The sequence below is a fragment of the Dreissena polymorpha genome, chromosome 8 (assembly GCF_020536995.1).
Source record: "Dreissena polymorpha isolate Duluth1 chromosome 8, UMN_Dpol_1.0, whole genome shotgun sequence".
NCBI lineage: Eukaryota > Metazoa > Mollusca > Bivalvia > Myida > Dreissenidae > Dreissena > Dreissena polymorpha.
Genome location: NC_068362.1, coordinates 107,625,174 through 107,649,807, shown reverse-complemented (window position 1 = coordinate 107,649,807; position 24,634 = coordinate 107,625,174). Strand labels below are relative to the sequence as shown.

The window sequence follows — 24,634 nt, the reverse complement described above, 5'->3', positions numbered from 1 at the left end:
TTTTTTTAAGGTTTGTAAATATATTTACACCTTAATTCAAACAATATTTCATTGCCGTCAATAATTGGCTTTCAATATTAAAGAAATGCTGGACACAAATGCTTCCTTTTTGCAGAAAAGTGAAAGAAAGTATTTCTTTTTGAAACATGTAAACACAGTCACTGACGTTTCTTTCGTGATGCAAAACATGCAAACAACCTCATAGCATTGTTACAGTGATGATTAATTCAGAGTAATAAACCAATTGTCATATATATTTTATAAAATTTATGTTACTCAATGATTAATATTACACAGACTAACAAAATTGCCAAATACGGTCACATTTAAAATGAGTAAATACTAGTACAAAATAATGATTTAATAAAAGTATGACATTTTGAAATTCTGCACATAAGGGAAAAATACAGTATTTATCATATCTATTTAACATGTTAATTTATATAAAATGATATATGATAATCAAATGGTTGATAATGCAGTGCAGTTTCTTCGAACATTCTAAATCAGACAGCGCTGACCAATACTTATAGCACCCGTTGAAAAAAGGAAATTATTGATATCAGTTAAGATTCTAAGATTGTTTTATTGACAATGTGGAATTTATGCATATTAAAATGATCCAAAATGGTAATAATCTATACTTCCTTCAAAAGAGCAATACGAGTTATACGATTACGAGTTTTGAGGAACCGCAAGAGGAATGAATGGGTGAACATGATATGATACTCATGCCAGCGATATTTGTGATACAGGTAGGAAGCAAGTCAATAAAGTATGTTTATTTCTTTCAAGTCAATCATGTCTCTTTCCTTCAAGTCAATCATGTCTTTTTCCTTATGTCATATGGATTTATGCTTTCCTGAAACTATTCAACTTTATTATGACGATATAACATTAATATTTAACATGATGAAAACGAGGATTTTGTGTTGTATATATAAGATATTATATCCTAAACTTATTAAATTACACCGGCTTACTCTGGAGACATCTATATCAATGGGTATGCGGCTGGATATTAGCAAGTTTAAATAAACCAAAGTATACTTTTGCAGTGTAGTCGTTTTTTGTTTTTATATTCAGTTCATTTATGTCAATCCATTCAATAAAGAACAACACTATCGCTTATTTGAAAAACATGAGTCATTTCTTAAGCGATGAGAATATGTTTCAAAACAATCCGTTTAACGTTTTATATGTGATTATATATACGATTAGATAGTTTGATGCTAATTAAATGTTGTGTTGTTTTAAATAATAGTTCTATTTTTGTCACAAAAGATTTTATCAGTTTTGTAATAATATTATCAAAAAAGTTTTGTTCAATTACAAACTCATGTCTTGCCGTGTCTCTATGTCGCCGTAGCAAATATATAGCTCGCCAATATAAACCCTTGCACTGACACTGAATTAATGGACTTCAAGAGTGTCATTTCAATGGAGTCGAGTTCCATGTTTATAGTAGACACATGTACGTTGTGCACTATACCATGTGATCTTGGCTTTTGCTTTAAAAGTAACCTTCCTATTATAAAAACTTTTGACCCCATGTAATAAGACCGATATAAGTATTCTTTGTAAGTTTGTTAAGGACGCTCTAAACTACAGAAATGCACTAAATTTATTAATGACTGAAACACAGTTCATCTCCGAATAACTTCTCGATTATGTAGTGTTCAACTAATAAGTTCGTAAAGCTCTTTCACTTAATGCTATGTTTTTTATGTACTATACATGTATATGTATCGAAGACAATGTACTTGTACAAGTCTTGAATTAGATGTTCTGTTCTGTTCCTATCGGCCAAAAATTAATTGTGTATGAAACAGATTCATTAAATCATTACTCACTCATCATATGACAATAGTTTATCGGTGGCATCAATCCATTACTGTGTAATAAACATTGGGCCCCGCAGAGTTTCAGATAATCATCTATTAACGTTACAACTTGGTTGATTGGAGTGTTATTTTTTCAATGTACATGTATAAGCATTTTGTTATTAATTTAATAACTCATTTAACTCTTACAATGAACAGGAAATTAAACCAATGACGAACAACACATCAATCCAGAATCGTGCATTTAAAGAATTGCAAATAACTTGTTATGTTCGATCTTCTATCAGATTCCACGAAGCAGTCACTTCACATATTGTAATGGTGGCAATAATAAATTGCGACGTTCGGAGTATGGAAGGACGATACATGTTCATATTTTTTAATTCGTAAAGACATTTTCATTTTATTCGCAATCCCTCTCGTGATCTTACATAATAATGACGATATAATGTAAAATTCAAGCCTAAGGTAATTTCTGTTTTGTCCAATCCTGTTAAAGAGTGATAAAAACATTTATTATTACGAAAATAAGGACTTCAAGACCTGTACAGTCAAGTTACAATTAACTGATCATTACCAATAGCGGATCACTTTGATGTTCAAGAATGCGTTTCACGATTAATAGTAAACACTTTTAGATGATACTTTACAGACAGAATATTCGAGGCATTTTTTTAAAACGCGATATTTTTTTTATCAGATTCGGGCATCTCTTTATCACTTTGTTTACTTCCGTCTCGTTTCGAGAATAAGGTTAGACATTTAGCGCGGCCAAATTTTATGATTCTGCTGGAAAATAAGGAGTATATGCATATATGTAAAGGCCATTTAGTTGTTCTTTGGCCTGCAAAACACCATTTCTGTTTTGTTTCGATTTTAAAATTTTACACCACCATAAAGGGAATGAAGAATTAGTGCAATAACGGTCAAGCGTGTCCTGTTAACATGGGTAAAAGGGACTGTCTTAAACGTTTGAAACGCCTTCCAATTTTGTTACTGACAGTAAAATAACGTGTTAAGGATGTAAGGGATTTGTTTAATCTTATATTATGGAAAATCTTTCTAAAATAAGAGCTTACTATGTATGATACATTTAGACATAATAATGATAAATATATACTGTTCATTCATAAATTAAAAATACATAATAGCCAATAGATTTATTGAATAAAAATGGTTCCATCACTTAAAAAAGAACAATAGTGCATTTGTACAACATATTTTTTTATAAGATAATGATGTAGGCCTACTATTAAACTTTTTAATATCATCAGCATTAACTGTTAAATTTAAATTTATTGCCAAAAACAAATTAGTTTTGCGTGTTAGCATAAAATGTTTATAATATGTGCAGTGAATTTCTTCCACATTTCTCAAGAGAATAAATTGACACTTCAGTTATGTAATCGCCATGAATGATAGATGTGAAGGACACTTTGCACTCCCACACATTTTTGAGTTATTTGTCCTTGAACATGGCTGAAAAGTGTAAGGGTATAATTCATGTTTATCAAAGCTGTTGATATTGATTATTAAAGGTATATGTATTTGTCTGTTTCAGGTAGCCACTGAAAAAGATAAGGGCTTAGTTGCAGCAACCAGTTACTCGAGCATTTTCCATCATCATCAACGCATTCCAGCAACTATCATGATTGAAAATAAAATTATTTAGGATTAACATGTTTATAAAATTAAACCCCTGTCACAGTTTTTACTTTCTCATTGACCAAGAGTATACAAACCATATAGATAATGATGCTTGATTTGTGTAAGGCCCTGTTTAATATCTATTTGCATATAATGGTCACATATTAAAAAGGCATTGCTATTGTAAGATATTGCTAGCTTGCCTGTAAGCCATACTCCAAGCACATTGTCTGGCTGCTTGTTTAGAATGTTGGACATGTATGCGCTTGTTATTGGAAAGCCTTGTCTAAGCGCCCCCATGGTCGGCCCCACATGAGACATTGTCGAACCTCGTTGAAATTAGTACTTATGTTATGTATTGGTTACACACACTTGAAACATAACATCATACAAAGAAGGACACAACGAATAAAACTTGTCATTAACACTTAACAAAGAATTGATAATTGCATAGGTTTGCCCTCAATCATATCGGAACGTGCTTCAGGTAGACTGGCAAAAGTGCTTTCTGCATCCTCAACAAAACATTCTGTTTCAAATCTGGCGGTTTTGTAGATGCAGTATTATTATGGCTGGAACAGCTTCATCATAACATGTACAATATCAACTTAATGGAATTTGTATCTATACGATAAAGAATTAACATACACTTGGCGACTTTTCTAACGTAACACTTTTTAAACTTGAATATCTCACTAATGAGTTAAGATATTGATTTAATATTTGACATGTGATCATTTGACTATATTCTGTGCAAGATAACGATAAAATCATTTATCCATGACAATCGGCGCTAGGCACGTGGGGTAGGTGTGGTTTCATCTTTTTGCACGTGAAAATGGCGAAACGCGATATGATACTAATTTTATTTCATTGTTTTCATTTAAGGTGGGTTGATACACCAGGAAAACATTAAATTAATTAAAAAATCTATATTTCTCGTATAAAATCTATGGAGCGCAACAGCGCAATCGGCATGTTGCAGGCTACCTTCCCCACCTACTGAAGCATCCGATCGTCACTGATCGTTAATTGAATCTCAAAAAGTAGTACGGAGTATAGGCAGTATAAAATCTTTTTAACTGGAGATGTAAATATATTGCAGATTCATGTTAGTTAACATAAGTGTATTATAAATCGGTTGGCTCGAATTCCGGATGGCTTGAACTTTTGTTGTCGGTTCCGGCGAGTTCGAGCCATTGGGTTTCGACTGCACTTATTTATATATCATCCGATCAGCTGTCGTCATTTGTCTAACGTGGCCGTCCACTATTTTACCGTATTTAACGTGCGTGCGTTCCGTGTTATATAGTCCGAGTTTGAAAGATCATTTTGCAAGTCAAGTCCGAACGTATCCATCATAAAAACAAGATGGAATCTATAAAGTGCTGAAACTGGACCAATTGCATACCTGCGAAAACGTGGTCATAATAAATAATAACTTAAATACTATAATGTATTTGTACTCGTACACTGTTGTCACACTAACAATATATTGTTATATAGATGCATTTTTATAATTACATCCAATCCAATGCACATTTACACTTGACACGAATAAAATTTGCCAATGAATCATACATGCCTTATTACACATTTGCTTAAATATAATTTTGATTACGACAAATGGTCATTGTACAGCAATAAAAAAACCAAAGAAGACTTGTCCTATACAAATGCATGCCAAACAACTTGAGCCAAATGCGACACAGTATAAAATCATACAGCACACACACACGCACACGCACACTAAAACTGGTGTAACTGCCTTCCAACGGTCAGTGCAAAGGATTTGGGGTTTAATCTGGTTTACGGACGTGATAGGGGGTTGGGTTAAGTTTATTCACAAAACATTTACGTAACCTAAAAAGTATGATATACTAAAATATACAATAAATCAAAGTCATTGTCCAATCAACTTAACAATAATAATAATGGATAAAAGTTTGACAATTTAATGTAGTTATATTAATAGAATTAAAAAAAAATGTTTACGCTTTAAAGTGACACTATAGTTTTTACATGTTTTCAATGTCTTCAATTTGAAATATGTAATCAATGATGTGGCAATCTTTCTAGAAGACTGGTATATTGTCTCGTGACTTTTTACTAACCGTGTCATGATCATCAAACGTCAACAGTATCTGAAAAACATAAAATTATCTTCATTGCCTGTCCAAATATAACTTTATTACCTGGTGCTTCATAGAAAGGAATTAAAGATTTGCCGATCTGTGCTAAAGGCGATACTTCGATGTCGAAGGTCAGGTCGCAGTTTTAAAATAGAAAAACACTTAAACTTGCAAAAAGTAATAATATATGATAATGAAACTTGGTATATATTGCAACACATTGGTCTAAAGGTTTATCATTTGTTGCCCATCAAGTCATTCCCCATTCGTTCGTCTGTCTGTCTGCCCCGCAAAATTTTGAACTAACTCAAAAAGTATATGCAATATGATCTAGAAAATTTATATAAAAATAAATTTTATAAGAATATAATGCATGACCATTAATTTATCCAGACGGCAAGTGCAATGTGACTGTTGCTTTAAAATAAATTGCATTAAATACTGCAAGAACTCGTAAAGCAGATATGAAATAATCATCAAAAATGGATATCCATATGGAGAGCAATGTGAGGTTTGTGCGCAACACTTTTTCACTAAAGGTCAAATGTTTGATAAATGTTTAAAAGAAAATCTGAAAACTGTTTTTTCAACTGTACATTTGAGTTGTTTATAAAACATTAACGGATTCACGTGTACATATCAACGAATTAATGAACGTAATACACAATCTTAATTTATATAGGGGTTTTCAACGGCATGGGACTTATTTCTTGTTGTTCTGTAGTCTTGGTATTTCCACATTTAACTCTACATGTATTTACACATTCATTACGTTAGATCTTGCCAGTATGAGTAAGTATGATCATATTATGACAAATGTATAAATAGTACTAGCAAGTACTGCTTTAAAATTTGAATTTGAATTGTATGCTATTTATAATTATTATACTCTTTAACTTACTTATGTACACTTGGTACTCACACATTGCATATAGCCTTTTGTTTTGATTTTGCTTGAATGTCCTGATTGAATAAACCGATCTGTACTTATTAACTTATATGTAAAAATGATAAAGTCACAATTTGCAAGATAAGTCCTGTTGCACATTTAACTACAAAATAAAACCCAAAAAGAAATAGACTCTCAGAACGTTTCAACACCGTTTACGGATACATATATATTCAAGTGTGTGCGCTTTTTCGGGGAAAGACAGCACTAGATCGCAAAACGGATCATACATATAAGACAAGTGTCAAAACGGTTCTCAAAAGGAGCTAATAAAGATACTCCATTACAAGGGCGCACATCGGCGGATACCTTAATCATGGGATCCGCCGGAAAAAAGTCAACGAAATGACGGCATTGTGCAAGCCGTAATAAAGTGTGGAGTACACAGAGGTCAAGACCATTGATGAAAATAAGTTAAAATGGTTTTGTTGTACATGATAAAGCAAAGAAATACACCAGAGGTTTGCAGACGGAGCAAATTATATGCAACCTGTGGCAATCACGACGCCAGCGCAGTAATGTATTCCAAAATATATTGTAAGCTACTCTATGTGTAACTATGGTGTGTAAAATGACAATGCCTGAAAAGGTACACGCGCGATAAGCTGTTCAAATTTTAAATTTGTAAATATATAAATTCGATTTGCAACAAATTTGAACAACGTTTAATGAAAAGACGCAATACATCAATCCACACGTGTTGTTGTTGTATAATTATAAAATGATATCATCATTAATCCCTTGACCGGTTTTGCCGTTGTGGAGAAATGAGGGACGACGATACAGAAATCATCCTCACTTCATGGTGATGCCTGTGCTGGTGTTGGTCGTGCTGTTCACAATGATCTTCGACTTCTCCGTGCTGACGTCCATTCCGTATGCGCTTGCTCCGTAAAAATCTGTTGGTGAGAAGTTTACTGCTGGTGCCACCCATCAGGTCAATATCATCAGCGAATCTCAAATTGGAGATGGGTCTTCCACCAATGGAGATAGAGGGGTGGTAGTCACGGTGAGCCTCTTGCATTATCTTCTCAATGAACAGGTTGAACAGGACGGGAGAGAGCAGACACTCCTGACGGACGCCTAATGATATCCTGAAAAAGTCCCCCTGCTGTTCGTTGAGAAGTACTGCACGGGTGGCTTTTCCGAGGAGTTCTTGAACGAATTGCACCAGCCCTTTGTCAATGTAAAATCTTCTCAAAACATGCCATAGGCCATCATGCCGCACGCGGTCAAAGCCTTCCTTTAAGTCAATGAAGTTGTAGAAGAGGTCACGTTGTTGTTGCATTTGTTTTTCAATGATGATTTGGCAGTTGAAGATCTGTTCAACTGTGCTCCGTTCAGCTCTGAATTCTGCCAGCTCTTCGGCCAGCGTTCTTCCTTACCTCCCTTTCGCTTTATGGTAATTTGCCCTAGAGTCCAGGCTGGTGTACTTATTATGCCTAAGCTCTCTTCTGACATGGAATGCACTAATCTAATTGACGCTTTATTTTCGAAATTAAACATACGTGTTAGCTATTATTACTACGAGGAAATTTAATTTTGTAGCGGCGTGACTTGAGTAAATATTAATGGTAAGTCTTGCTTCATAGATTAAGGTACGATGCCCAAGTGTTTACCCACATAGGCTATATGTTAGACATATATTCGTCTTATTCTTTTTTAATTAAAAAATAATTCCACGACCTTTTTATCATCGCTCGCAAAAGATAGGTTTAATATTATAATCAACAATAAGTCATTAATCAAAATGCCATTTCTAACATATATTGACTCGAATTAACGGTAAGTTAAATTCACCGTCTCGCCATTCTCACAACGTGGAAACCATAACAACGACAAGCAATTACCATGAAGGAGAAGAAGAGGCTAATTGCCGAGAAGAAGTGCCAGATGTCGTGCTTGTCGTAGAAACCTAGGAACCAACACTCCGCATTATGCTCCCGCGACCCTGACGGGGATTCCTGAAACACGTGGGCAAAAACTTTGTCATGTTTAACTATTGATAGATCCTCCCACTTTTCAATTTCTCTAAAACATGTTAAACGGTGTAGAAATCGTTTCTCATGGACATCTTACCGATAAAACACCTGTAAAACGCATTTACAGAATGTATTGTAAAATCACGTATACAGTGGTCAAATAATAAGGATTTGGATATTATAATCTATTATTTATCTTTTAGACTATGAAGTCATTATCATGTTTAAATAACAAGCATAACATCACGCTTACCTTAAAAACTATCATAACGAGTATATTAATCGAAAAAAACCGATAATCTAGTTAATATTGATTATTTGTTCGTTTATCTAATAGAACATGTATTTATATTGGTCTATATTTACTGTGTAGCGGTATTTAACCTTTTTATTTACAAATAACTGATCACCAACTGTACTTCGCAGTAAATTTGTGACCAATGCATTAAGATAATTGTGATATGAGATTGTCAATCGGTCGGTAAATTTGCGCTTAAGTTTACAAACAAAGGGCAAAGATAGCCCTATAACGCTCACTCGTGTAATGGGGCTTGGCCAGTTTTGTCCGGTGCATTTTTAAAGTCTTTGTAAGGACCATGGTCTGATGTCACGAACAAAGTATTAAAGCCGTGTGCTTTACTTAAAGTTAACATGCTATATAATTCGATATAAAACAGTTCATCCCAACATGCCAAGACAGGGCCAATTTTGAACCCAGAGGATAGATTTGAAGAAATATAGTTGAGTGAATGATAATTTAAAACTCTAGAAACATTATCAAGAAATAAGTTCTTATTCATATCCGCTAGTCTTTTTTAGGGGTTATTACCCCACGCTAATTGCCTGTACATTACAGGAGGATACATAAAACACGATAAAAAATAATCTTTGACCTCTTTGGCGTGGCAAGTTTAACCCTCAGGGGCATGATTTAAACGAGAACCACTTCACCGTGTTACGCACAAAATATTTTACATTGCGGCATTAGCGAATAAAAAAACAAACAATTTGATATATAAGTCTTTTTAAATCATGTGACACCTTGGGCATGACAAGTTTTGATCCAAGTGGCATGCTTTAAAAAACGATGTACAAGACCACTCAAAGAATATTTTGTTAAATTAAAATAATGTCGCTATTAATCATGGGAACCCTTGAACATGGCACATTTAGAAATAAAAAGGTATGCTTTGAACGAATTTAGTAGACCTCTATATGATGTTACACACCAAATATTTAATCCATCACCCTTGCGGCTGGGGCGTTATCAGTTTTGACCCCAGTGACATGATTTGAAAATACTTTGTAGAAACCCATAAACGACGTGACACAACAAATATTAAATCCCTGACCCTGGCGGTTTCAGGGATTTTTGAAGTTTTAATCTATTATATATATATTTTAGCTATGGTGTTCTACATATGCAGCGGAACTGAACTATTTGGAGAAAAAAATTAAAAGACGTTCACCGACGGATAATTCTTGTGAATTTTCTTTTAAATCTGCCCAAAGGTTTTGAAGAAGACATCGTTTGGATGAAAAGTGTACACATGTCACAATACCCGACGCGCGACGGACAAAAGGCGGTCCCAAAAGCTCACCTTGTGCATTGCATAGGTGAGCTAAACATATAATTAAGACCTGCTCTCTTTCTAAAATACTTACAGAGGTCAGTTTACTTAACATTTTCCTATCAATTATATAACAATATTGTATAAACTCATGATCATTTTTGTAACCTGTGGCCAAAATTATGTAACCAACACGATTTAAATAATTAAGTGAAGTAGTCCACGGATCATTTATCTCGACAGACACTAATTTACAATGAATAAGGTGTGGCCGTTGCTCAAGCGCTTGAAAGAAAAACAATAAATAACTATGAACAAATAAGAATAAATAAAAGCTGATTGCAAAATACAAAAAATTATAATCCTCATTTTCTCCATTTTACGAACTAAAGACTTTTTAGTTCTTTTTTCGATTTTTCTTTTATACAGTATAATTGTACGTTTTGAACAGGACAACAGAACATATTATTAAAGCTGACTTTAACTCGGTGAATTTTCTTCTTTTAATCAAAGATGATCATACGTTAATAAATCATCAAAGTGACAAAACAGGTCTTAGGAATATTATACTTAAATAATTTACAATTCTTATAATCTATTCTTCAACGATATGTGCATGCTTTTTTCATGAGAACTGTTTTTTTAAACAAGAAGTTTTAAGTTCCTAACGCGCTCAGCTGAAACCCCAAGAAACTAAACTGTTATTAATAAGTGTATAAAGTAAACGAACGTTAATTACGGGAACAACCTCTTTCTTTAGATGCATTAATTAACAATCCAATGCAAATTCTAGCTGGGGCTAAGTACCGGATGTTTTTAAAGTACAAGAATAATTCCACTTAATGAGTAGGTTTTTGACATATTTCGCATTACTTTAAAAAATCGGGCAATATAGTGCGATACAGCGAATACTATTTCACCACAAATGTAAAGATAATTACAATCACAAACATTCTGGAGACGTAACGACCTTTATAAATTGTGTCATGGTGGAGGTAAAAAAACGATGTTTTTTGCCTGTGTGACGAGCAAATATCCACCAAATGAAAACGTTAACGACATCAAACGATTGCTTTCAAAACATATACAAGTTGCTTCTTTGAAAACCAATTGCTTTTTTCCAATAATTTTAATAAATCTAATAGATTAGTTTGCATTCTTCCATAATATATTGAGCCATTGTCAACGAGGAAGCGCTAAGAGCAGGAGGTGGAGCCAATTCACAGGTTTAGCTATTATAAAATGAAATATTTAAATTTAAAGGTTTCAAGAAATATTGATAAACGGAAAAGCGATTTTCTTATATTCTTCAATCTTAAGAATAAATAAGCTTAACAAAATGTGCATTGCTCTTAATATTCTTTTAATCGCATTCTATTGCAAGATTGTTCAATTAAGTGCGAAATATGTGGACGAAAACACCATCTAAACCTGCTCAACCAGTAGAATCCTACGTACCAGTAGAATCCTCCATTTATTTAAACAAAATCAAGTCCTTATCGCCACCTCGGAGGTGCAATGGTTCGTTTATTTATGCATCTAATAGACCATGCGCCCCTGATTTACGGCCGTGCATTCGACGTTTACAAAATCAGCGGTAACTCGTGGCGACCAAGTTCTTGAACAAGCCACACTTATTTTAGAACTCTGTCCATACATCATAACAATATTATTGTTAAATGTTCTGAAGAAGTTTCATGGTGAGTTGGTGGACAAATGTAATTTCTAGAGTGTTCAAATGGTTACATTATAGCTACATAAGGAAAGCAGTTCCATCCGAAGGTCATGGTTTTGAATAGATAATTCGACAGATTTTGATCAGTATCTCATAGCAATGCAAATGAAGATTGTGCAAACTAATGTGAAAACTATAGGGTTCACAATGTGTTTCTTTACTTTGACCTAAAAGCCTAGTTTTTGGTCCCTCTTGACCTAATTATACGTATTCAAACCGACAGATGTTGTCAGCAAATTTAAAAGTGGGAAATTAAAGAGGCATCTGGAGATTTCGGAAATCGTTTTTTATCACATTTCACCCGAGTTGGAAATTATCCGAGATATCAATGGAAAAAACCTTCTCACCAAGCTTCATTAAGATTTGGTAATAACTGTCACCTCTAAAGTTTTCAAAAGCTTACTATTAAATATGTCATATAAATCTTGTTTTGGGAACAAAATGACTTGAACGGGAAAACATTGAAATTAGTGTTTCGAAAAAAGTGCATTATAATTAGACAATAAATTCAATCTTAAGATAGTTCACACTATTTGTCTTTAAATTAATCTAGTCAACTAGACCAAACTTTTTAAGACAAATAAAAACCTGCCTCTGTAGATTTCAAAAGGTTTAAATTAATTTGACATATTGGGCTGATGTTTCTCACCTTTTACTCAGCTTCAAACAACGCCGAGATATCGTTGTGACAAATGTTTTACTTAGATTCATAACGATTGGAAATACATGTGATCTTTTAAGTGTTAACAAGGAAAATGTTTAAAACATACAGCGTCGGACAAAGGACGGACAAAAAGCGATCACAAAAGCTCAATGAATGTGGCATATGGAGTGTTCAGAAGTGTTTTTATTTAGTTCCGTAGTTTGGTAACCTCACATGAAACAGTACAACCTCAGCATTGACATTACTTGGGAAAACACTCTGACCAAATTATATTACGATTAGCAAAATTAAACTTGGCCTCTAATTTAACCACAAGCTTAACATTAATTCAACCCAGGTTCGAACTTGGACGGGAAATGCAATTTCTGAATAAGTTTCACAAAATATATGCTTAATATGTAGAATCTAGATTGTTCACTTACTAATTCGTTAATTTGACCTAGAAACCTTATGTTTGATCTCATATGACCAAGTTTAAAAAGGCGGCAATATCACTAAGAAAAATATTCTAACCATGTTCCATGACGATTAAGCAATAAATTTAGAGTTGTTTTCAAGCTTTGACTATTATTTAACATAATGACTTAGGGTTTTTATATATCATCTGACTCAGTTTCAAACTTGGACGAAATATCATTTTTACAAATGTTCTGACAAAAGCTCGTAAAGTTTAGGCAATATCTTTTTTCAATGTGACATGGTGACCTACAAGACCTACCGAGACAACGTTTCGACAAATGCTATGATCAAGTTTCATGAAGATGGGACAATATAAATGTGCTCTAGAGTGTTCATAAACCGGTTTTCTTTTATTTGACCCAGTGACCTAGTTTTCTACAACCGCTTGAACCGATTTCGAATTTATCTAAGTATTTATTGGGACAAAGGTTTAGACAAAGTCTTATTAAGGTTTGAATATAAATATGGACTCTAGAATGATGGCGAGCTTTTTCCTTCATTTAACCTAATTACCTAGTTTGGTACCCACTTTTTTGATTTTTAAATTAAACCAAGATATAATTGGGACAAATTTTCTGAACAGACTTAATGAAAATTGAGCAGTAAACGTTTTCCCTTAAGTGTTCACAAGCGGTTTCTTTAATTTATCTAGTAATCTTTTTATGACACTATATTACCAAGGTTTCAAACTAGGTCGGGATAACATGAGAACAAAAGTTCTGAAGATATTTCATGAACATGGGGCAATCAATTTTGTCTCTTGGGTTTTCAACAACTGTTTTCTCTTGTTTTGCCTTGTTTGTTTTACCCAACAGGACCCAGTGTCAATCTTGACGAGAGTTCATTTAAGCACCAATTTTCTAACCAAGTTGCATGTGTTCTATCACCACTTAATGCAGTTTTGAACTCAACCTAGTTTTAATCGGGACAAATGCTTAGACAAAGTTTAATTAAGGTTTGCAATAGATGTAGCCTCTAGAGGGTTCACAAGCTTTTTCTTAAGTTTGACCTAGTATTCCAGTATTGACCTCAAACTTGACTAAGATATGATTGGAAAAAATGCTCTCATCAAATTTCATTAATATTTGACAATAAATGTGACCTCCAGAGCCTTTCTTCCAAAGCCTTTCTTTCATTGGATATCATGCCCGATACATCACTTATTAATATTTTGACCAAAGATTCCTGCAGATCGTTCAAGCATTCATAATGCACAATTTGACAACGCACGACGGTAGATGAACAACGGACAAAAGGCTAAAACAAAAGAAACCAATGAACACGTTGTGCTTAGGTGAGCTAAAAACAAATCTGTGTTGAATGTCTGAGTAACATTTACATACGAAAAAAGTAATACTTGCACGATAAACAATCTAATTCTTCGCGTATTACTCTGTTTTGACCATATCAATCCATTGAAATTCTGCGTGGGAGCCAACTCCCTTAAAAAATACTGTCTTGTCAATACAGTAAAAACTGAGAACAGTGGTCATTCAAGCGCATTTACCAAAGTGACCGTTGTCGACAAGTGACCGCTTGTCTTGAAGCACCACGTTTTAGATGGTTGGTCAGTTGGTAGTATTGCTACCTCATTTGCTCACCCAGTTGTTCGCACACAGTGTAAAACAAAGGCTCATAACGATAACTAAGCATAATAATACAAAAAAATTATATTAAGTAATTCAAAACAATGTCTTATAAATTGATTTAATTTCATAACTATTTTTAAACAATATATATATATATATATATATATATATATATATATATATATATATATATATATATATATATATATATATATATATATATATATATATATATATATCAACAATTATATAGTTTATTATTTATGCATCTCGTTCAGTAAATCCGACAGTTCGTATTACATTAATTCGTTGGGATGTACTTTTAAATAAAGATAGTCACGTGACATTGACGTCCAGTCGGAACAAATATAAAAGGGGATTCGCTGTAATAAACCGAAAGTACGTTAAGAATGTATTGTTTTAATTCAAAGAAAACGACACAAAAATCTTGTTTCAAAATATTAAGTGTGTTATAAAAGTTGCCATTCAGGGTCTGTTTTTCCCGTATAGACGATCACTAAATCTTTTATCGCTTTTTTATAACATCACTCGCCAGCTTAGTTTTGTTACTTACATCTTATCAGCGATAAAAATCTATTGACTTTGTGACGCTCTAATGCTTTGTTGATATTTCTGCAGCCGATAATTGCTACGAATTCACATTATTATCGTTACGTTTGTGTTCTTAGTTTTCGCGACTCGAAACGACTTACGCGTGACCATTGTTTTCAGTTCAAAAATGACTTTCTGAGTGAAATATACTGGCGACTGGCCGTTCTGGACAATTGACCTTTATTTTCAATTGTGATATAGAGTGATTTTCGTCAAGAGGAAACCAGACTGACCGTTTTCTGCAATTGACCGTTATCATCAAGTGACCGTTCTGTCAGTTTTTACTGTATATCAAGGTATGATTCATATTCTTATTTTTTTATCATGTTCGTAAAATACAATGCTTTTTTAAATTATCGTACTATTTTCGCTTGAAAAGAATATACAGATATTCTTTTAATTCAGTCATAAACCATTTTATATAGCACTTCAAACGTTTCAGAATACATATGAATAACCTGTACCATTTAATACTTGTCCGACGACCAAACCCCAATTTTTACAACCATTATTGTAATAAAATTTGATCAGTATGTCACCACTTATACATAAAGAAACAATTATGTACCATGTTATTATACATCTAGCCATATAGACAATACAACATCATAGATCATTTTAAAAGTATTAACAATGTTATACGTTTATTGGTATGCAATGACACATACACTTTGTTGATAGTTTCACCTTATGATACGACATTTTGTAAAACTGAGTTTAGTACACAGATGATTTCATTTTATACAAAAATATGGTCTTTCTGTTAATCTGAGCTAAGTGCACAGATGTTTTCATTTTATAAAAACATATTATCTTACTGTTAGAAAGGTAGCAATTTACTTGTATACAAACATACATTTATTACTGTTTTAATCAGTTAATGACACCCAATAAAGTGATACTGATAACTTCAAGTTTACTAAACATTTCATGTATATCATTGTAATAAACATAGAAGTAAAACCAGCATCAATTTTGATTACATAATCAGCGTTCTTGTTATTTTAAGAAAAAGCGTATATTGCATTTAAAGCATTGTTTATATTACATGTTTACGTCCATCATACGTTTAAAATGAAATTCAGTGTCATTGAGTTTCATATTCAGTAATCCCGATTAAAAAAATATATATTCATTTAGTACTGTGTTGTTATACACAAACGTTGATTCGTACATTTGTGCTTATTTAAGTATTTATGTAAAGAATACAGTTAAAAGATTTCTGATTTTTTATCGACGTGTTACATTGTTGAACTTGTAAGATGAATAGTTTAGTTTATTGATATTACTTGAAAATACAATTCAACGTTACATCAACAGAATTGCATTTAATACACACGCTGTTCACAGGAATGCGAAAATGAGCATTACGCAGCATTTTTTTTTATGGAATTGACTTGTTAAAATTAACTTTGTTCGTGTAAAGAATAAATTGTTATACAAATACGTGCTTTTAAATTAAAGTATACGAAATCATTCGATATAATAAATTACTGCGTTAAATAATTTTAAATAAAAATATGAACATTTATACATAATATATATTTAGAAGAGTTTAAAAATGTGTCACCAAACGATTGAAAATATATCGTACCACCTTCTTTAGAACAACAATGTATTATCTGTTTTGTATTTAACATTTGTTCAGATACTTTATTTGTTAGAAGTAAAGCAGCGATTAATTTACTATCGGAAGAATGCTGAGAGATAGAAAAATAAATGAATATTTTTTAAACGGCCATTAACATTTAAACCAACACATTGGTAGACGTACAACTTTCCTTGGGCAACATTAGACTTGATAAAAATAGCAAAAACAACAACAAAAACTTGTTTTCATTTTGTAAGTATTAGCATCGACGATATTTATTAATACTTGAACCATTATGTTCGTTTTACCAGTAAAAAGTCAAGAAATGACTCAAGTACCACAAATAATTCAAATCATTGACTTTTGTAGATATCTTTATGAAGTATACGAATTTATATTCTAAGATGTTTTGAACAAATTGAAAAGCAGATTTAAATGTATTAAAGCCCATTATAACAACCATTCGATATAGAGAATATTTTGTAAGTGTGATTGTGTACATGAATTTATTCTGAGATGAGATGAGATTTATTCAACACATTGTCTTTATCCAACGGCGAATTGATGTACATAGGGACTACTTTTTTGGCCTTTCATCCTTCTTTCATGTTTTTTTTAATTTGGATTTGAATATGCATTGCATGTTTAATTTTCAAATCAATATACCGTATATAAATAAAAGTCGTAATTTATCGATCACAATGCATCGTTTCTTTTAAGTCGTGTAGCTAACAAGAAAAAATCCTGAGCCAAATGGGGATTGAACTAGTATATCCCGCGTGGTAACTAGAGACTCTTATCGCGACGCTAAGAAGCTTACACAATTCCTCATATGTTAAAAAACAGCTTATTTTACCACACAGCTAGACCATATTTTACTACACAGCTGACGAAATCACTTGATTGCGTCATTCAGGTAAACGACGCTAATGTCTGCATTTTGTACGAATGTACGTGTTTACGATGGATTATTATAAACAATGTGAATAAAAGTGTTGGAATATATTACTTGAATGAAACCGGTTATACTGAATTTTCGATTCATTTAAATGTCGAATTGACTCGAATAACGCGAGGTTTGTTGAACAAATGACTGATTTAGAAAAGTGTCTGTGAATTGTTCTTTAACTTTTCGAAAAAAATCGATATTGACTTAAAAGGGTAATTTCTTTCATTTATTAGTCATTCTTTTGTCAGTCAATCAAAGAATGTCTATCCACAAAGAATTGCTTGCGTACACCAAGTGCTTTAAAATGGAAAAGATTTATAGCGATGAAGAAATGTACATTTTAATAATGTGTGCAGAATTTTCGTGGATTTTTCTCGTCATGGAAGCAAACAAAACTTGAAGAAAATAAACATAGTTGTTATACAATTTTGGTGAGTAGACCGAAAACCAGTAGATGTTTTATATTTTTATGCCAATTAGTTAAAGTGTGTAAATAGAATCGTTTTTTATAGACTGAAATAAACAATAGTGGCGGGGATAAATGCTGAATCATGCTTGACGAGTAAATTCTATATGGCAGCATTGTTTGCATTTTGCAGTTGTGAAACTAGAATGTTAGATTGAACAAAATCGTCTGTGCTTTATTTAAGTGTGTAACATTTGGAATGCTGATAAAATTTGAATCGAGGGATATACTCTGCTTTTGCGTGGATTTTTTTGGGACTATTTCGAGTGGCGTTTACGGGAACGATCGTAAACATTTTTAATATTGCTACGCACGGTAAGATTCAGTTGATTTAATCTGTTTTTGCTTTTGTTTGTAGCAATAACATACTTGTTTTTATTGCATCGGGAACAAATTAAACAAGAATATCAGTGAAACAGATGGATGCTCCCCGATGATGCGATTTGCCAACCTATGTGTTCTTAACCACCTACAGCCAGAAATGTGTTTGTCGGAAACACAATGCACCCTCATGCACCGCTTGATTTTTTTAATCATTTGACAGGTTCATTAATTACCTCCCTTTAAAGCTTATTACTATCCTTGGATTTGTTTTTTACCTTTGACCTTGAAGGATGACCTTGACCTTTCACCACTCAAAATTTGCAGCTCCATGAGATACACATGCATTTCAAATATGTAAGAGATTGGTGAAATATTGAAGGCGCTATGAGTAACGGTAACAAAAGTGTGACCGAAGTAAATAAGGACCTACAAACTGGCAACTATATGCTCCCCATATGAAAACAATGAGTATCTTATACCCTAGCGCTTTCGACTATAGGTCTTCTTCAGGGGTGTGTACAGATATGAGTTAACGATTCTTCACAATATAACCATTGTCTTGTACAAAACTCGGATAAATTCAAGTACACAATCACACATAGTTATCTCTATTTATCCGACGAGTTGAAGAAAGGTTTACATGGCGAGGCTTGCCGAGCCGTGGGAGCCTCTCTGAGACGATTCAGATAAATACTAGTTCAAAATCACACTAACATAATGTTTCTTTTTATCTTGCAATATTGTTAATATTCAATTTGTTCTTGATGCAATAATAGTCTTAAATGGCTAAAAACAATAGCTTAAGCAGATCAAATTAACTGAATCTTACCTTTCGTAGTAATTTTAAAATTGTTTGTGATCGTTCCCGTTTACGCCACTTGAAGTAGTCTTTTAGAATTCCACGAAGAAGCGGTTTAGCAAGACAAAATATCGTTATATGCCTCGATTTAAATGTTATCAGTATCCAAAATGTAACACAATCAAGGAGAACACAGACGGTTATGTTCAAACTAAAATTCTCGTTTCAAAAAAACCAAAAACAATGCTGCCATATTGAACTCGTCAAGCATGATTCAGCATTTATCCCCGCCAATATTTTTAATTTTCGTATACAAACAACTCTTCTTTTTACACACTTTTACAAACTCCCATTAAAAGCAAAACATCTTCTGGTTCTTGTTCTACTCACCAAAGTTGTGGAATTACCATATTTGTTTTCGTCAAGTTTTACTTGCTTACATGACAAGAAAATTCCATGAACATTCTTCACAGATATACATTTCTTCATCGCTAACAATCTTCACCATTTTGAAGAACTTGCGACTTATTCATTAAAGAAATTACCCTTTTAATTCAACATCGATTCCTTTCGAAAAGTTAACGAACAGTTCACTAACACTTTTCTTAATCTGTCAATTGTTCAACAAAATTTATTCGATTACGTTCGACATTTTAAAGAAATCGAATATTGAGTCTCACCGGTTTCATTCGAGTAACATATTCCAACACTGTTGTATTGTAATACAGTATATTATAACAACAGTATATTATAACACAGTGTATTATAATAATCCATGTTAAATACACACAGTCTCTATTATTAAACCAACTGCAGACATTAGCGCCCTTGACCTGAATGACGCGAACAAGTGATTTCGTCAGCTGTGTAGTAAATGAGATCTTTTCTAAAATATGTGGAACTGTGAAATATTTTTTTTAGCGTCGCGTTAAGAGTGTATGGTTATCTCGCGGGAAAAGGATTTTTTTATCTTTAGCTAAGCGAATTTAAAAGAAACGCTGCAGTGGATTGATAAACTACGGCTTTTATTTATATACGGTATATTGATTTGAAAATTAAACATTCGATTCATGTATAAATAAAAATTTAAGAACAAATGAACGAGGGGTGGACGGCAAACAAAAGAAGTCCCTTAGCAAGTGTTGAATGAAGCAACCTGTTGGATAAACTTATTATTTATTCAATGGGGCTAAATTTATTCTATGCAATAATTTAACTGTATGATAAATCTAAATAAGTCACGACACTAGCAATTAAAGGCAATTACATGTCTATCCGAGTTCAATTTTGCACATATGCACATAATGCATATATGGCAGACGATATAAAATGCTCATAAGGTGAAAACCAAAAACAAAGGTATTCTTTCGCTAGTATGACAATAAACGCATTTACATTTTTGTGAAAAAGCATCACGTCTAGAATTAGTTTGTCCAATGGGCCTCTAACGATAATTAAATTAGACAATTTAACTAAATTTCAAAAAGTACAGTTATCATTTTAACAAGTTAGGACTTTGAATTAATTATTCAGTTTAAAACTATTCGAGCTGGATTGCATTCAAAGCACAAGGCTTATAGAAACGCTCCCGAGTCCGTTTCTTGAGTATAACCAAAACTTAATGTCTTTGGGGGGGCGATTTAAAGAACTCAACCACAGTGGTATGTGAACCCGTGACCTTCCAGTGGCTAGGCGGACACCACTACGCAACGGCGACCTTCACTGAATTATTTATGGTGGATGCCTTAAAGGGGCCTTTTCACAGATTTTGGCATTTTTTTTAACTTATTCATTAAATGCTTTATATCGATAAATATAAACATTGGATCGTAAAAGCTCCAGTAAAAAATCAAGAATAAAATTAAAAAAAGGAAAAGCACATTGCCCGGACCAGGTTTCGAACCAGTGACCCCTGGAGTCCTGCCAGAGTCCTGAAGTAAAAACGATTTAGCCTACTGAGCTATTCCGCCGAGTACATATACTTGGAGTATTTTACACCTTATATAAGCAATCTTCGTAGTTTCACAAAATTTAACGACAAAAACAGAACTCTCCAAATTATTCAATCGTTTCGCGTTGCAACGCTTTATAATTTTTAGGTTTTAAAATCGTCAAAAGATGCATATAATGGCTATATTAGACCATGGTAAATGTTCAGTATTACTGTTTCCTCACAAATATCATAACTAAAACGAAAATTTGCGAATCTGAAACAACTTTTTTCAATTTTGTCAATTTACCAAAGCGTGAAAAGATCCCTTTAATTTATAGTACTAAAGATTACTATACTTTTTAACTTATAAAGGGTATATCAAAGAACTCTAAATATTACAAAAGTCTTACCTTACTATCATATGACAAACTTTATGACTAAACATAAAAAAATAAAGTGCCCTATGCATCGAGGTTCGAACTCACCTGCCAGGATGTGAGATTTGCAACGAACATCCAAATTGCCAAACCCCAGAAAATCACGGCTAGGAGGATAAACAAGCAGGTATACCACGGAATTTTTTCTCCACATCTTACGGTATCGCCATTTGTCTGCTTTTTCTGTAGTAGCTGCAATAAGCACATTCACATTATGCACTCATATGATTTAGTTGGTTCCACTATGTTACGCTTTGGCGACATTCATTCAAACTAGCATAGCTCTTATGCCTTAATGTGTACTTTAACGTAAGGGCACAGGTGGTTAGCGTGTGGCTATGATATTAATTAGTAAAAACATCATTTTGAATGATAAATAATCATATTATAACGAAAAATTAACTTATCTGAAAAAAAGTTTTTTCACTATCAAATATATATATAACAAGGTTTGCAACTCAAAATCACCCGAAAACGGGTTGCATCGCTTTAAACAGCCATTACTTCATCAATTTTGCAGCGATTTTCATGAACCCTGTCTTATTCAACGCAGAAATAAATTTCCTTTCTGGAAATGTATATATCTTTTTATATTTCTACACATGCTGGGTCAAATTTTAAGAAATAACACGATACACAATTCGCTTTACCCAGTTGACAATGATCAGGCAGTATTCATGAATGAAATCTCCAGTTGTAAAGACACACCTTCGCATTGGACCAATGAAATCACTCGTGTGTTTAAAATGTCAGTTAGTTGAAATGTATGTAAACAAAGGTTTCAAACGGCGCTGGACAGTTAGTGTTGATGCATAATGTAACGACAAGCACGGTAATAATGTTTTTTCATACGTTTTATTGAATTATGGTATCGAGGTACATGAACATAGCAGGGAAGATGCCCTTTACTCCGTGAAGATTTCAGTCTTAAATACTGCCTGATCAGTGTCAACTGGGTCATGCGAGTTGTGTATCGTATTATTTCTTAAAAGTTGACCCAGCATTTGTAAAAATATTGCAAGACATATACATTTCCAGAAAGGAAATTCATTTCTGCGTTTAATAAGACCAAGATCGTGAAAATCGCTGCACAATTGATGAAGATATGGCTGTTCAAAGCGATGTACCCCGTTTTCGGGTGATTTTGAGATGCATACCTTGTTTATTTATTTGTATTTATGATTATTTATCATTCAAAATGATGTTTTCACTAATTAATATCATAGCCACACGCTAACCACCTGTGCGTAAGGGTACTATTTTTGCTGCGATCATTTTTGACTGATAAATGGTCCTTAAATAATTTACCGTTACAAAGATATACACTTGAATGCAAAACAATCATTCGAAATGAAAGCTGTTGCACCTAAACTATTACATGTATTCGACTGGTTGATCAGTGTCAACTAGGTCATGCGAGTTGTGTATCGTATTATATCTTAAAAGTTGACCCAGCATTTGTAAAAATATTGCAAGACATATACATTTCCAGAAAGGAAATTCATTTCTGCGTTGAATAAGACCGAGATCGTGAAAATCGCTGCACAATTGATGAAGATATGGCTGTTCCAAGCGATGTACCCCGTTTTCGGGTGATTTTGAGATGCATACCTTGTTTATTTATTTGTATTTATGATTATTTATCATTCAAAATGATGTTTTCACTAATTAATATCATAGCCACACGCTAACCACCTGTGCGTAAGGGTACTATTTTTGCTGCGATCATTTTTGACTGATAAATGGTCCTTAAATAATTTACCGTTACAAAGATATACACTTGAATGCAAAACAATCATTCGAAATGAAAGCTGTTGCACCTAAACTATTACATGTATTCGACTGGTATTTAAGTTACAGCCAGCTAGTGGTGTTCAATCATCAATAGGTCATACAAAGATCTATACGTATATTTAATAATTTCTAATTAAAGCTTCGTTAACAAAATAAACAACACATTTAATATGGATTTTAAGACATTACAATAATAATAAATTTCAGAAAATATGTTCAAGAAGGTTTAATTGTTTATTATGTATATAATCAACTCCAACCTTCATGAAGATGTAGAAAGCACAATATAGTGTCAGGTGGAAAATTAACGCAACCAACAGTACCATGGCAGCGCTTTGCGGCTGTTTAATGACTCCGTAGAGCGAGCTGTGTGAGAAACGAAACACAATATGTCAGTGTACTGTATTATACATTAAAACATGCATACCACCAAAACATGTTAAATTTATTATGAAAAAAAAAACAACAACAACAGTTTATAAATTATAAACAATAACAGTTGTATGTTGACCGATAATACGCTTTATCTATTGATCGGTTGATTGTAAGGATACTCAAACAGCAGTTACTATCTGAACGATTAACATACCGGAACGAATACACAAGCAAGATGGCTGTTCAGAGTTGAAAACTGCCTATATTTCCTTGACATTAGGTTATTAGTTCAAGAGATATTGCACGACATCGAAAGTATGGTGTATCTGACGAAAGGACATACCTCCCTGAAAACTTATTAAGCGGAAATACACGACAGCAAGCGGATGTTAAACCTATACGATACTTCTGGTACTTATGGTGTTTGATCAAGTTCGAGTCATTTGAATGAATAAACTTCCATACATATTTACTGAACTAGAATAATGAAAATCTATTTTCATCAAATTTGGATCTTTAGTTCCTGCGATATTTCCCAAAAGGTCATACGGAATTAAGGACGTACATAGAGTTAAATGGATTAATTTATTGGAAAAATTCGGACAAAGCAGCGACTTTATGCTTCCCCATTCCAGGAATCATACAAAAGCACAAAATAAAGCAAGGCGCGCACATGTAAATGCTGTCATTAATCAATAAGATGAAAACATGGTATTGTATCGGCGCTTAACAACACACCCTATGTTGCTATACTCAGCCGCTGTTTGTTCATCAACGCACCT

The 24,634-nt window shown here is 33.2% G+C and overlaps 1 protein-coding gene across 1 annotated transcript in view; it reads right to left on the bottom strand.

Annotated features, from left to right (window-relative positions):
• Positions 1-4,552: 4,552 nt before the first annotated feature.
• LOC127842435 (SID1 transmembrane family member 1-like) overlaps positions 4,553-24,634 on the bottom strand; it is a 46,416-nt gene continuing 26,334 nt past the window's right edge. The window contains exons 10-13 of the mRNA XM_052371938.1: positions 23,738-23,843; positions 21,732-21,875; positions 8,423-8,536; positions 4,553-5,635 (exon numbers count right to left, since the gene is read on the bottom strand). Coding sequence (XP_052227898.1) covers positions 5,567-5,635; positions 8,423-8,536; positions 21,732-21,875; positions 23,738-23,843 — 433 coding nt within the window. The 3' untranslated portion in view covers positions 4,553-5,566. The remainder of the gene's footprint in view (positions 5,636-8,422; positions 8,537-21,731; positions 21,876-23,737; positions 23,844-24,634) is intronic.